Source organism: Eleutherodactylus coqui, chromosome 5 (genome assembly GCF_035609145.1).
Source record: "Eleutherodactylus coqui strain aEleCoq1 chromosome 5, aEleCoq1.hap1, whole genome shotgun sequence".
NCBI classification, from domain to species: Eukaryota; Metazoa; Chordata; class Amphibia; order Anura; family Eleutherodactylidae; genus Eleutherodactylus; species Eleutherodactylus coqui.
Genome location: NC_089841.1, coordinates 206,828,070 through 206,841,967, shown reverse-complemented (window position 1 = coordinate 206,841,967; position 13,898 = coordinate 206,828,070). Strand labels below are relative to the sequence as shown.

At 45.1% G+C, this 13,898-nt stretch overlaps 1 protein-coding gene across 3 annotated transcripts in view; it reads right to left on the bottom strand.

Annotated features, from left to right (window-relative positions):
* Positions 1-13,898, bottom strand: part of KIF27 (kinesin family member 27) — a 40,092-nt gene that overhangs the window by 4,905 nt on the left and 21,289 nt on the right. For all 3 annotated transcript variants that reach the window (XM_066604120.1, XM_066604119.1, XM_066604121.1), the window contains exons 10-15: positions 12,344-12,549; positions 10,652-10,849; positions 8,561-8,674; positions 7,488-7,664; positions 6,258-6,473; positions 654-860 (exon numbers count right to left, since the gene is read on the bottom strand). In XM_066604120.1, coding sequence (XP_066460217.1) covers positions 654-860; positions 6,258-6,473; positions 7,488-7,664; positions 8,561-8,674; positions 10,652-10,849; positions 12,344-12,549 — 1,118 coding nt within the window. The remainder of the gene's footprint in view (positions 1-653; positions 861-6,257; positions 6,474-7,487; positions 7,665-8,560; positions 8,675-10,651; positions 10,850-12,343; positions 12,550-13,898) is intronic.

Sequence of the window (13,898 nt, the reverse complement as noted above, 5' to 3'; positions counted from 1 at the left end):
GGTCCCAGGTGACAGACGCTAGTCTATCTGCTTTCGTTGACTTATCCTGAGGATAGGCCAGCAATAGTTTGCAATTGGGCAACCCCGTTTAACTAGAAACAATATTTTTTTATGAGACAACCCCTTTAAAATTGAATTAATCTAATCTGTGTTACTCTTATGGTAGACATTAGAATGTAGGCCAATCCTACCTATGAATAACTTAAGACTAAAGAAAAGACCTAAAAATAACTGTGCATGTGTTTGAAGATCTAGAACAGGCTATAAGTCCCAATATATCGTGGGTGCCTGGGAGATTCCTAGTGCGCTTTTGATGCATAAGAGAAAAAGATGGAAACCCATAAAATACCTATTGATTCCAACAACGGTTTCAAGCTGGGTAATCACTTTACAGACCTTAGAAGGATGAGTCAACCATTGAGCCGGCTACCTGAACCAGGCGTGGACTGAACTCACAACCTTCAGGTCATGAGTGAGAGCTTAGAGCTGCATTTCTGCTGCCTCAACACTCTGTGCAACACAGGGCTCTAAATGTGTAAAAGGGGTGCAGAGTCTGAATCCACTCTGAATGTGGTCATATTATATAACATAAGGTAAACTCTCAGTAACCTACTAGAAGTTGAGACACTGAGTTAGAGTTATAAAGTTCCTACCTTGTTGAAGTATTTGATGAGAATAGATCTGGTCTCAGAAGCAGAGAGGGAACTGAACTTCTCAACGACGTTGGCTTCACTCAGTGTGAGAATCTGGGAGGAGTCCTTTAAGGCTTGCTGCCGACTCTGAATGTACTCATTCTTGTACTCAATAGCAGCCTCCAAGGCTTCTATTCCCTCCTCCAGCTGGAACAAGATGTGCTCGTCCTGAGGAAGCAAGTACCCGGAATCTCAGCAGGGATTGACTCGCCTCACGCGACGCAGAACGCGTTACTCAAGGATTTTTCATTTTATAGTTGCTTATATATTGTTAATGGTATCACAGGTAGAAGACACATACATAACCATATACTTTATCAGTGATGGACGAAAAGAAATCATTTGGAAGTCACAAACATGCGAAGATCACAAAAAATATCTCAAACCATTCTTAACTCCTTAAAGATGTGGCCTTTTTTTTGCACATTTTCAGTTTTTACTCCCCACTTTTAAAAAAATCATAACTCTTATATTTATCCATCGCCGTAGATGTCTCAGGGCTCGTTTTTTTGTGGGACAAGTTGTATTTTTCAATGCTACTATTTAATGTACCATATAATGTACTGAAAAATTAAAAAAAAAAATTACTACTGTAGTGAAATGGAAAAAAAACCTGAAACTCCGCCATCATTGTTTCTACGGTGTACACACTACAGTAAAAAAAAAAAAAAAAAAGAAAACTCACAAGCTTTTTGCTACGGTTCAGTGGGATTACTACGATACAGAATTTTTATAGTTTTTTTTTTTTTTTTTTTTGCTGTACTACTTTTATTTTTTTCAAAAGAGATTTTCATTTTTTAAAAATAATTTTCTGCTGCCATCTACTGACAGCCATAACTTTTTATTTTTCGTTCGACGCAGTTGTGCGAGGGCTCGTTACCACTTTGGAGATCATATGACTTTTTGATTCCTTTTTATTACATTTTTTCTTGGAGATGAGGGGGTGAAAAAAAAAAAAAAAAAAGCGCAATTCTGGTGTTGTTTATTTTTTTGACGATGTTCACGGTGCGGGGTAAATAATGCGTTACTTTGATAGATCAAACGTTTATGGACGCAGCGATACTAAATATGTTTTTGGTTTTTTTATTTTGATGTTTTTATTATAAGTGTGGCAAAAGGGTTTTTATTAGAGATGAGCGAACGTACTCGTCCGAGCTTGATACTCGTTCGAGTATTAGCGTGTTCGAGATGCTCGTTATTCGAAACGAGCACCACGCGATGTTCAAGTTACTTTCACTTTTTTTTTTTTGTATATCGGCCGTGCAGAGCATTGCGCCCTGCAGTAATTATACATAGTCCAGGGCCAGTAGTGGTGAGGCAGGGACAGAAGACATATTTATTGAATATAGGCAGTGGGCCTTTCCAAAAACATTTGGGAAAAAAAAATCTATTTGGGCTGCCTGTGACTGTCCTCAGTGTACTGGGTCTGTGCTGGGGGTAGTTGTCCTCCTAATTCATACGCAGCCAGCTAAGTGTTACAGCAGGCTTGCGCAAAATTATTTCCTGGCTCTGTGTTGGCTGTTACATCACCGCTGTATTCCAGTCCACAGTGCAACAGTCTGCAGTTATTTTACATACTCCAGGGCCAGTAGTGGTGACGCAGAGAGAGAAGACATATACAGTGTATATAGGCAGTGGGCCTTTCCAAAAACATTTGGGAAAAAAAATCTATTTGGGCTGCCTGTGACCGTCCTCAGTGTACTGGGTCTGTGCTGGGGGTAGTTATCCTAATTCAGACGCAGCCAGCTAAGTGTTACAGCAGGCTTGCGCAAAATTATTTCCTGGCTCTGCTGTGCGTTCCGTAAGCGAAGTCAGCCTCCAACCACAGGCCAATAAGTGGCACATTTAATTACAGCGTTCTGTTTCTGCACTACTGGTAATACAGCATGCTGAGGGGTAGGGGTAGGCCTAGAGGACGTGGGCGTGGGCGAGGACGCGGAGGCCCAAGTCAGGGTGTGGGCACAGGCCGAGCCAGTGCAGTGGCCAGGGGTAGAGGCAGGGCCAGACCGAATAATCCACCAACTGTTTCCCAAAGCGCCCCCTCGCGCCATGCCACCCTGCAGAGGTCAAGGTGCTCTACGGTGTGGCAGTTTTTCACAGAGACGCCTGACGACCGACGAACAGTGGTGTGCAACCTTTGTCGCGCCAAGATCAGCTGGGGAGCCACCACCACCAGCATGCGCAGGCATATGATGGCCAAGCACCCCACAAGGTGGGACGAAGGCCGTTCACCGCCTCCGGTTTGCACCACTGCCTCTCCCCCTGTGCCCCAACCTGCCACTGAGATCCAACCCCCCTCTGAGGACACAGGCACTACCGTCTCCTGGCCTGCACCCACACCCTCACCTCCGCTGTGCTCGGCCCCATCCAGCAATGTCTCTCAGCGCAGCGTCCAGACGTCGCTAGCGCCACTGTTTGAGCGCAAGCGCAAGTACGCCGCCACGCACCCACACGCTCAAGCGTTAAACATGCACATTGCCAAATTGATCAGCCTGGAGATGCTGCCGTATAGGCTTGTGGAAACGGAGGCTTTCAAAAGCATGATGGCGGCGGCGGCCCCGCGCTACTCGGTTCCCAGTTGCCACTACTTTTCCCGATGTGCCGTCCCAGCCCTGCACAACCACATCTCCCGCAACATTGTACGCGCCCTCACCAACGCGGTTACTGCCAAGGTCCACTTAACAACGGACACGTGGGCAAGCACAGGCGGGCAGGGCCACTATATCTCCCTGACGGCACATTGGGTGAATTTAGTGGAGGCTGGGACCGCTCACGTCCTGCCCACCCCCAGAATTGTGGGCCCCAGCTCGGTGCTGGTATTTGCGGCGGTGTATGCTTCCTCCACTAAACCACCCTCCTCCTCCTCCTCCGCAACCTCTGTCTCGCAATCAAGATGTGTCAGCAGCAGCAGCTCGTCGCCAGCAGTCGCGAGGCGTGGCGTGGCAGCACAGCGGTGGGCAAGCGTCAGCAGGCCGTGCTGAAACTACTCAGCTTAGGAGAGAAGAGGCACACGGCCCACGAACTGCTGCAGGGTCTGACAGAGCAGACCGACCGCTGGCTTTCGCCGCTGAGCCTCCAACCGGGCATGGTCGTGTGTGGCAACGGCCGTAACCTGGTGGCGGCTCTGCAGCTCGGCAGCCTCACGCACGTGCCATGCCTGGCCCATGTCTTTAATTTGGTGGTTCAGCACTTTCTGAAAAGCTACCCACACTTGTCATACCTGCTCGGAAAGGTGCGCCGGGTCAGCGCACATTTCCGCAACTCCAAGACGGACGCTGCCACCCTGCGGACCCTGCAACATCAGTTTAATCTGCCAGTGCACCGACTGCTGTGCGACGTGCCCACACGGTGGAACTGTACGCTCCATATGTTGGCCAGACTCTATGAGCAGCGTAGAGCTATAGTGGAATACCAACTCCAACATGGGCGGCGTAGTGGGAGTCAGCCTCCTCAATTCTTTACAGAAGAGTGGGCCTGGTTGGCAGCCATCTGCCAGGTCCTTGGAAACTTTGAGGAGTCTACCCAGATGGTGAGCGCGGATGCTGCAATCATTAGCGTCACCATTCCTCTGCTATGCCTCTTGAGAAGTTCCCTGCAAAGCATAAAGGCAGACGCTTTGCACTCGGAAACGGAGGCGGGGGAAGACAGTATGTCGCTGGATAGTCAGAGCACCCTCATGTCTATATCTCAGCGCGTTGAGGAGGAGGAGGAGGAGCATGAGGAGGATGAGGAGGAGGGGGAAGAGACAGCTTGGCCCACTGCTGAGGGTACACATGCTGCTTGCCTGTCATCCTTTCAGCGTGTATGGCCGGAGGAGGAGGAGGAGGATCCTGAAAGTGATCTTCCTAGTGAGGACAGCCATGTGTTGCGTACAGGTACCCTGGCACACATGGCTGACTTCATGTTAGGATGCCTTTCTCGTGACCCTCGCGTTACACGCATTCTGGCCACTACGGATTACTGGGTGTACACACTGCTCGACCCACGGTATAAGGAGAACCTTTCCACTCTCATACCCGAAGAGGAAAGGGGTTCGAGAGTGATGCTATACCACAGGACCCTGGCGGACAAACTGATGGTAACATTCCCATCCGACAGCGCTAGTGGCAGAAGGCGCAGTTCTGAGGGCCAGGTAGCAGGGGAGGCGCAGAGATCAGGCAGCATGTACAGCGCAGGCAGGGGAACATTCTCCAAGGCCTTTGCCAGCTTTATGGCTCCCCAGCAAGACTGTGTCACCGCTCCCCAGTCAAGGCTGAGTTGGCGGGAGCACTGTAAAAGGATGGTGAGGGAGTACGTAGCCGATCGCACGACCGTCCTCGGTGACGCCTCATGCTGTGGATGCACACGGAATTCCTATTGCGGAGTTGGGGATTCCCAGTTGTACCTGCCTGTGACTATTTATAAAAAACCGCGGTCTGACTGGGGCATGCAGACACCTTGACAGAATGAATAGTGTGTGGCACATAGGTTCCCCATTGCTATGCCCACGTGTGCAGCTCCTGATGGCGGTGGCACAGGATTATATTTCTCATTGCTTCTGTACAGCATTGTGGGCTATCGCCCCGCCCCTTTTAAAGAGGGTCGCTGCCTAGCCGTGCCAACCCTCTGCAGTGTGTGCCTGCGGTTCCTCCTCATGGCAGACGCACTTATAAATAGACATGAGTGTGGCGTGGCATGAGGGCAGCTGAAGGCTGCGCAGGGACAATTTGGTGTGCGCTGTGGACACTGGGTCGTGCAGTGGGGGGTTGGGCAGCATGTAACCCAGGAGAAGTGGCAGCAGAGTGTCATGCAGGCAGTGATTGTGCTTTGTTGGAGGTAGTGTGGTGCTTAGCTAAGGTATGCATTGCTAATGAGGGCTTTTCAGAAGTAAAAATTGTTGGGAGGGGGGGGGGGGGGCACTCTTGCCGCTATTGTGGCTTAATAGTGGGACCTGGGAACTTGAGATGCAGCCCAACATGTAGCCCCTCGCCTGCCCTATCCGTTGCTGTGTCGTTCCCATCACTTTCTTGAATTGCCCAGATTTTCACAAATGGAAACCTTAGCGAGCATCGGCGATATACAAAAATGCTCGGGTCGCCCATTGACTTCAATGGGGTTCGTTATTCGAAACGAACCCTTGAGCATCACGAAATTTTCGTCCCGAGTAACGAGCACCCGAGCATTTTGGTGCTCGCTCATCTCTAGTTTTTATATTACTTTTACTACCTTTTATTTTTTTTAATAATACAAAAAAGATAAATGTAAAAATTGGTTTTTAAAAGTTTTAAGTGGAGTAGCACCATAGAATTACATTATACCGCAATCTGACAGGCAATCTATAAAACCATGCCACAGGCATGATTTGATAATAGCAAAAGGCCCCGGCTGCCATGGCTAAGAGATCGCGAGATGCCGTACAGGACACCTGAACATCGATCAGGGCATTTAAATGCTGCTGTCAGAATTGACTGTGGCATCTAATTAGTTAACAGCTCCGATTAGTGGTGCAGCTTATCGGAGCTGTACCGGGGAGAACATTAACATCTTCCAAAACTCAACTAGCTGTGCAAGACAATACAAGCCTACCTCTGGGGACAACACAGTGCCATTTTTAAGTTTTTCATCTAGACTGTCTCTTCTCTGTAGCAGATTGTCCCGCTCCTTCTGCAGAACTTTGACCTCCTCAGATACTTTCTTCTGCTCCTCACTGTTACCGCTATGCAGTTTCTTACTTTTGTCTGTAAGCTCGTTCTCTAATGCATTGAGTCGAGTTGCCAATTTCAACATGTCACTGTTTAAAGCCTAAGGAAAAAAAAAACAGAACATTCATTTCTAGGCAGAAATAATCCAAAAATATGTATATATTAATTGGGCAATAGTAGAATATAAGGATATTACCGGTATTATATCACACAATACTCAAATTATATTTATACTTGCATAGATTGGGGGTCCCAGACTTGTCTATCAGCCTATATCATGAAACACTAGGGCAGTGGGGTGCAGTCTGTGGCTCTTAAGTGGTTGCCAACTATAACTTCCAGCATGGACAGCCAATCATAAGGTGTCTGGTGTCATTTTGCAACAACTAGAGATCCACAAGTTGGAGACCACTGCTAGTTTTCACTTCAGTGAATGGTATGGTTTGAGCGAACCAGAACAAACTAACTGGTATGAGGAATTATGCGGCCGCAGTTTTCATTACTTATCATAGTCTCCTTATTGTGTGCTCTGCATGTGCAATTTATATTTCCATTTATGAATCAGAACATCAAGAAATACTACTTGACATCTTCTGAGGATGCAAGGATGATCTGGACAGTGCAGTCAAGACGACTTGTGGTCATATCAATTAGCAGCTGCTTGCTTACTTACATAACATTACACTTGTCACTGTGGAGTACGCTGCCGGTATGTAATGTATATCAGATATATCTACTGGGAATGATTTACAACTCAAGTCTGAGTATAATGGCCCTTTTACACACAGCAAGAAATGCCCGATTCTCGTTTACACGACCGAAGGAGCTGGGGATGCCATCACCAGTCGTCCGCGCTAGTGCAGTCTGTTTAGAAAGGCAGATCATCGTCGAGAATCGTTCACTTCTCGTTCAGTGTTTTACATTCTAGTTGCTCTCCTACCCCTCCCGACCCACTTCATAGGCCTCTCACTAGCCAAGCAAGGATCCTACTGCATTTCCAGATTTGAAAATATACACTAAACTATCTCCAGAGTGGTGAATGAGAACCACTTTGGGGACAAGCCCATTAGTGGAAGCACGTCAAGACTGGATGAATGTAATCCATGTTCCACACCTGACTTGATCGCATCTTTTTCATCTCCAGATGACTCTTTTCTTGAAGCATAGCTTCCATCTTAGCAATGCTCTCTTCTCTCTTCTTTAAATCCTCTTCCAGCTCACTCAATCCTTGACGCTCCTTCAAAACCTTCTCCACTTCTTCATCAAGCCACTTCTTCTGTTCTTCCAATTTCTGAATGATAGAGATGACAAAACAAATAAGATCCTGAAGGAGTCTTTATAGCAGCAAGTGAAAACCCCACAGCTCTGTGTTAGGCCTCCCTCACACAGGCGTTAGCAGAAACACAGCGTTTTTCAATGCAGCCAAGGAAGCTGAAAAAAAAGGAATACTCAGCTAGTAGGCGTCGTCCGGTTCCCTGCCACTGCTCTCCGGAGCTCCGGACAGACTTCCGGGCACTTTTCAGCCTCCGACTGACCATCACTTGCTGGTAACAGGGTTGAAAACCCCGCCTCCAACAATAGATTGCTCAGATTGGTTTATCGAGCGCTAGCTCAGCCAATCAGAGCAATCTCTTGCTGGAGGCGGGGTTTTCAACCCTGTTACCAGCTAGAGATGGTCTGTCGGAGGCTGACAAGTGCCCGGAACCCTGTCCGGAGTTCTGGAGTATTCCTTTTTTTTGTAGGTAGTGTAGCTAGGGCTTGCGTTTAGCGCTGCTAAAAATGTGGTATTTTCAGCAGTGCTGAAACCGCTGCCCATTCATCTCAATGGGCGAAACACAGCCGAAAGTGGCCAAAAGTAGAACACACATCGCTGTCAAAGCGCAGCATTGAAAACGCTGTGTTTTAACGCTTATGTGAGCAGCCCCATTGAAATGAATGGGAGCACTGTACAGTGTTTAGCGCAGTGCTACACGCTGTACAAAAACGCCTGTGTGAGGGAGGCCTTAAGGAGCCAGACAGCTTATGTGCACGGCTGAATTGGTAGGAAGTTACTTGTTTTCACGCATCAACCTTTCCTTTTCAGGAACGCTACCACAGAGCTCTTGAATTTTCTCTATCCACGTCATAATGATAAGCAACAGTCCACTATGTATAAAGCATTCTATGGCATGTCAAGGAAGCACTTACCAGCTGAAGCTGGTCTGGAATACTAGAAGCACTCTTCTGCCGTCTTATAGCTGCAATCTCTTCGTTTTTTAGCTTCAGCATCTTCTGTTGCTGCTCGTTCTTCAGCTGAAGTTCCTAAATGTAAAAAAAAAAAAAATCAACTATATGGAAAATAAACATGGTGGAAGGAAACAAACAGAAAGGTGTCAATTTCTGCTTAGGAAATCATAAGAAATCCAAAAAACAGTTGTCCACATGGGGCCCGCCTGAGGCCTAAGGGGTAGGAGAAACTAGAGTCACCATTTTTGTTGTATCGTGCACACACTAAGTCTTGCCTGCTGCTATACCTTATAAACAGTTTTTCCACTTTCTTAACCTCCATCTTTTTAGTGTGCCTTAAAAGGTAAAAGAAATTCCTTCCCGACTCCAATCTGGCAATCAGAATAAATCCCTGGATCAACAACCCTTCTGAAGTAATCAGTGATATAACATGTAATATTATTACACTCAAGAAAGGCATCCAGGACCCTCTTTAAGTCTTTTAGCGAGTTCACCATCACCACGTCCTCAGGCAGAGAGTTCCATAGTCTCACTACTCTTACAGTAAAGAACCCCCTTCTGTGTTGGTGTAGAAACCTTCTGTCCTCTAGAGGTAGAGGCCGCCCCTTTGTCACAGTCACAGTCCTGGGTATAAACAGATGATGGGAGAGATATCTGTATTGTCCTCTGATATATTTATACACAGTTATTAGGTCGCCCCTCGGTCGTCTTTTTTCTAAACTAAATAACCCCAATTTTGATGACCTCTCTGGGTATTGTAGTCCACCAATTCAGTTTATTAATTTTGTTGCTCATCTTTGTACCCGCTGAAGCTCTGATATGTTCTTCTTGAGTAACGGTACCCAAAACTGTCCACAATATTCCATTTGTGGTCTGACCAGTGACTTGTAAAGAGGAAGAACAATGTTCTCATCATGCGCCCCTAGACCTCTTTTGATGCACCCCATGATCTCATTTGCCTTGGCAGCAGCTGCCTGACACTGGTTGCTCCAGTTAAGCTTACAGTTAACTAAAACCCCCAAGTCCTTTTCCATATCAGTGGTTTTCCATATAGTGTGTAATGGTGACATGTATTTCCTCTGCCCATGTGCAGAACCTTACATTTATCAGTGTTAAACCTCATTTGCCACTTTTGTGACCAAGATCCCAACTTATCCAGATCCATTTGCAACCGCATTCTGTCCTCTCTTGTGTTAATTACTTTACAAAGTTTGGTATCATCTGCAAATATTGATATTTTACTGTGCAATCCCTCCACAACATCGTTAGTAAATACATTAAAAGAAATCCATGCCATGTATTGTATAACCACTCTATAAAGAATGCTAGTATTTAGTTTGAGTATTATTAGGATACTGGGTGGAATGTTCCAGACAGCTGATATCAGATGCAGTGATAGAAAGAGGGCCCTGCCCAATTATTTTAATAAACCGACGGTCTGTCATTCTCCTATGACGTCACCGACAAGGGAAGCCGCGATACCACATGACCCCTTTGCGGGTGTGGTGGGTCCAACTCTGCTTGTTTCGGAAAGAAATTTAAAATTGCTAGATCTATTGGAATCTATCCATAGTTTTCAGCATATGTTAATTAAAATTGTTCCCCTTCAGCACTTATGCTTACAGTATACTGTCCTGATGAAAAGATTGGCGTGATTTCATCACATGTAGATGTATATGACACTAAATAAAATCTTTTTTAACATGAGACTGAATCCACTGGAATTTTTCATTGGACGAGTGTACTTAACTATTCAGACAACTTATACTCATTTAATAGTCTGTATGTGTCTTGTAATGTATGTTCAATAATTTTGTTTTACTACTTTAAATCAAGGCAGCAACCACTGCTTGTTGTTAGGCATTCAGCTTCTGTAGTAACTGGGACATTAGGACATCTTCTTAGCTGGGGGGGGGGGGAGCAGTTTTCACAGGCTCAGCTTTCCTGCACTCACACAGCTCTCAAACCTGCAGTCAGTGTGTACACAATCTCCGCCTCTGCCGTTAGATAAGCAGAGGTTGTCTGAAACGTTAGGTACACTTTACCACTTACCTTGATTTGTTGCTGGTCCTTTTGCACAGCTGACTCAAGTTTCTTCTTTATATCACTTTCCTCCTTCAGCTTTTTCTGAAGGTGCACCTGTTGCTGTCGCATGTTTCGTATGTTTTGTTCAAGATCAGATGCGCACTTCTCATTCTGAACAGATATGTTTGCTAGCTTCTTTGTATCCTGCTGCTTTTTCTGTAACACCTGGGAAAAAATGAATCAAACACAAGTAGGGCTATTTACTGAGCAAAATGTACTAGAATTCTATTGCAAATTACGCAAAATAAAAAAAATTTAACTACCGTATATACTTGAGTATAAGCCAAGTTTTTCAGCACATTTTTTTTGTCCTGAAAAAAGCCCCCCTCTGCTTATACTCAAGTGAGGTAAAAAAAAAACAAAAAAAGCAATACTCCCCTCCCAGTGTCTGTGTCCCCTGTGCGATGGTCTTCCCGGCGGTGCGGCAAACTGCTTGAGACTTCTCCCTACAGTCATTTCCCTGCTCGGCTTTGAATTCCCCGCCGTCAGTGCTGTCTAGGTAAGTGCTGTGATTGGATCAAGCGCCAGCAAATCACAGCCGGCACTCTATCATTCACAGCCGTTCAGTGAATGACATCACTGAATGGCTGAGATTGGTTTATCGAGCACCAGCTGTAATTGGCTAGTGCTTGATCCAATCCCAGCGCTTACTTACACAGCACTGACGGCAGGGAAATTCAAAGCAGAGCAGGGAGAGGACAGCGGGGAGAAGTCTTAAGCAGCTTGCCACATTGCCGGGAAGACCATCACGCCGGGGACACAGACGCCGGCTGGGAGGTGAGTATTGCGTGGTTTTTTTTTACCTAGTATATACTTGAGTACAGCTAGGCTTACACTCGAGTCAATAAGTTTTACCAGTTTTTTGTGGTAGAAAAAAAACATTGACTTAGCTCATACTCGGGGTGGTACATACTCGAGTATATACGGTATGTGCTAAATGCATTGTGTGTTTTGGAGATTTTTTTTTTAACTCATACTTTGACGGTTTTGAAGTGTTTAAAAAACAAAAAAAAAAAAGTGTGCCAAGTTTTTTTTAAATAAGGAAGATGGAACAATACCTCTACAGCGCCACCTATTGGATGGCAGTCTTCCGGTAAATCAATCTCTAACCCTTTATACAGGTCTTTATGACAATGATTAAGAATTGAAAACCAAGCCAAATCCATACACAGGCAGCTGTTTCAGGGTTTTTGCCCCTTATCAGTGTGCAGTAGGATCCTGACTTGGCTTGGTAAGAGGCATATGTCGTGGGTCGATGATACCCCACCTGACCCAAGTTTGTTAAAGACGAACACTATTTTTTTTTCTTTTTTGAAGAAACCATGTTCTCTATGAAAGTCAAGTTAATATACAGAGTAAGAGGAAGAATTCATGGAAAATCTTCCCTAAGAAAATTCTGCTGTTCGAATTGGCTGGTCCCAGCTATGAATGACAAAATGCCATTATACTGCAATTTAATACTCAGCCTAATTGTAGAGGCGCGACACAAAGCTGGACTGCTGTTATACTGCAAGAATCACAGCTATTCTTTTTAAAGAACCAGAAATCCCCCTAACACCATGTAAAATCTTTCTTCTGATAGACGCACATAAGATTTATTTATAGGACAGCATTCATACAATAAAATATTTTTTAGAATTTATTCTAATTACATCATACCTGCATTTTTATTTTTGCGGTCTCCATTTTCTTACGGAAATCTTTCTGTAACTTGGCTTTCTGTGCCTGATCCCGCAGCTCTTTGTTTTCCAGTTCTTGTAACTGTTTCTGAGCTTCGGCCAGTTCAGTTTTAGCTTGATCTGCTTCCTGTTCCAGCTGTGTGATCTTCAGAGAATACTGCTTGTTCATGGACTGAGCATCATTGCCTACAAGTGTTAATAGCCATTAGCGCTGATAAGAGAAAGAACAGTAACAGTTCTTTGGGCAGAAAAATTGCCGATAACAAGCACCGATCCACGATATCGCTAGTCGATCGCACTGGTTTACTACATTTAGGCTTATGTTACAGTTATCGTGGGTTTCGTATGAATGACTAATTGTTCCTGTCCCACTTCCATGCACTTTCCATTATTGTCGGCATCCCATTTACACAATGGGATGTGCTGTCGGCAAATGATAATTCTTATGACCGCATAAAAGACGTGACGAGCGACACACCAGAGTTTTATCATTGTTTGTTTGATTGCAGGGCATGATCACGCCAGGCAATAATCAGGAAAGAACATTCTCTCAACCAGCAGATCAGTCGTGTTTTAATAGCAACTACAGCAAGAAACCGAAAAACTGACCCAGCGTTGCAGTCAGGGTCTCTGTCCCCCTTTTTGCTGCCCTCAGATTGGGCAGTGTAAGCCTGGGAAATTCTCTATATAGCGGTCATAAATCCATTTTTATGACTGCAATAAAGAGATATTAAAAAATGTTGGACCAAACAATGACATTTTAACGGGAAGACATTAGCTTTAAGGCCTGGCACATGTAGTAATTATTATAATTTTACCAATTTTGAGCATTTATAATGGTAATTTCTCAGTGTAAAATGCATTGGAGAATTAATTAGAAATAACAGTAATGTTTATTATTGGGAAAAATTGTTGACCCATCATCTATTGATAGGCGACATGTAGGTGACCGCCCTCGCGAACAACACAAACAGCATTCCTAGGATGCAAAATATCTGTACTAATATCAATGTCTGTAGGTAATAAAAAAAATGTGGGAATCGGCAAAAGAGGAAATGCTTGAAACAATGTCAGGAAAGCCCTTCCAACACAGTTCTGACTGGCTGAGAAGTCAACAATTCCAGGTGTACTTGGTGTCATCACCCTTCTGACAGGCCAAACGGGGACATTTGACTAAAGCGTGAACCTCATTTTGGCATCTCATTCTTCACAATGGAGTATGTATTAACCCTTTCCAATCCAATTTTGGATTCAGGGTTTCCTTAAAGGCTTTCTCTTTTTGCTGTTATACAATGGTGCCATCTGCTGGCTAAAGCCAGTGTGTGTGTGCCAGAGAGGCTCTGACAGCAAAGTGGCTGGCAATAGACGGTAAGAATTCCCTGTCGGACGTCTTCTGACATTGAAGCTGTACAAGCTTCAATCAGAATGTAGGAAGACGTCAGACAGTGGATTGGAAAGGGTTGATAGGTCCAAATGAAGCAACTAGTTGATCTACTACCTACAAAAACCAGATTCTAGCAGGAGTGACCAGAGAA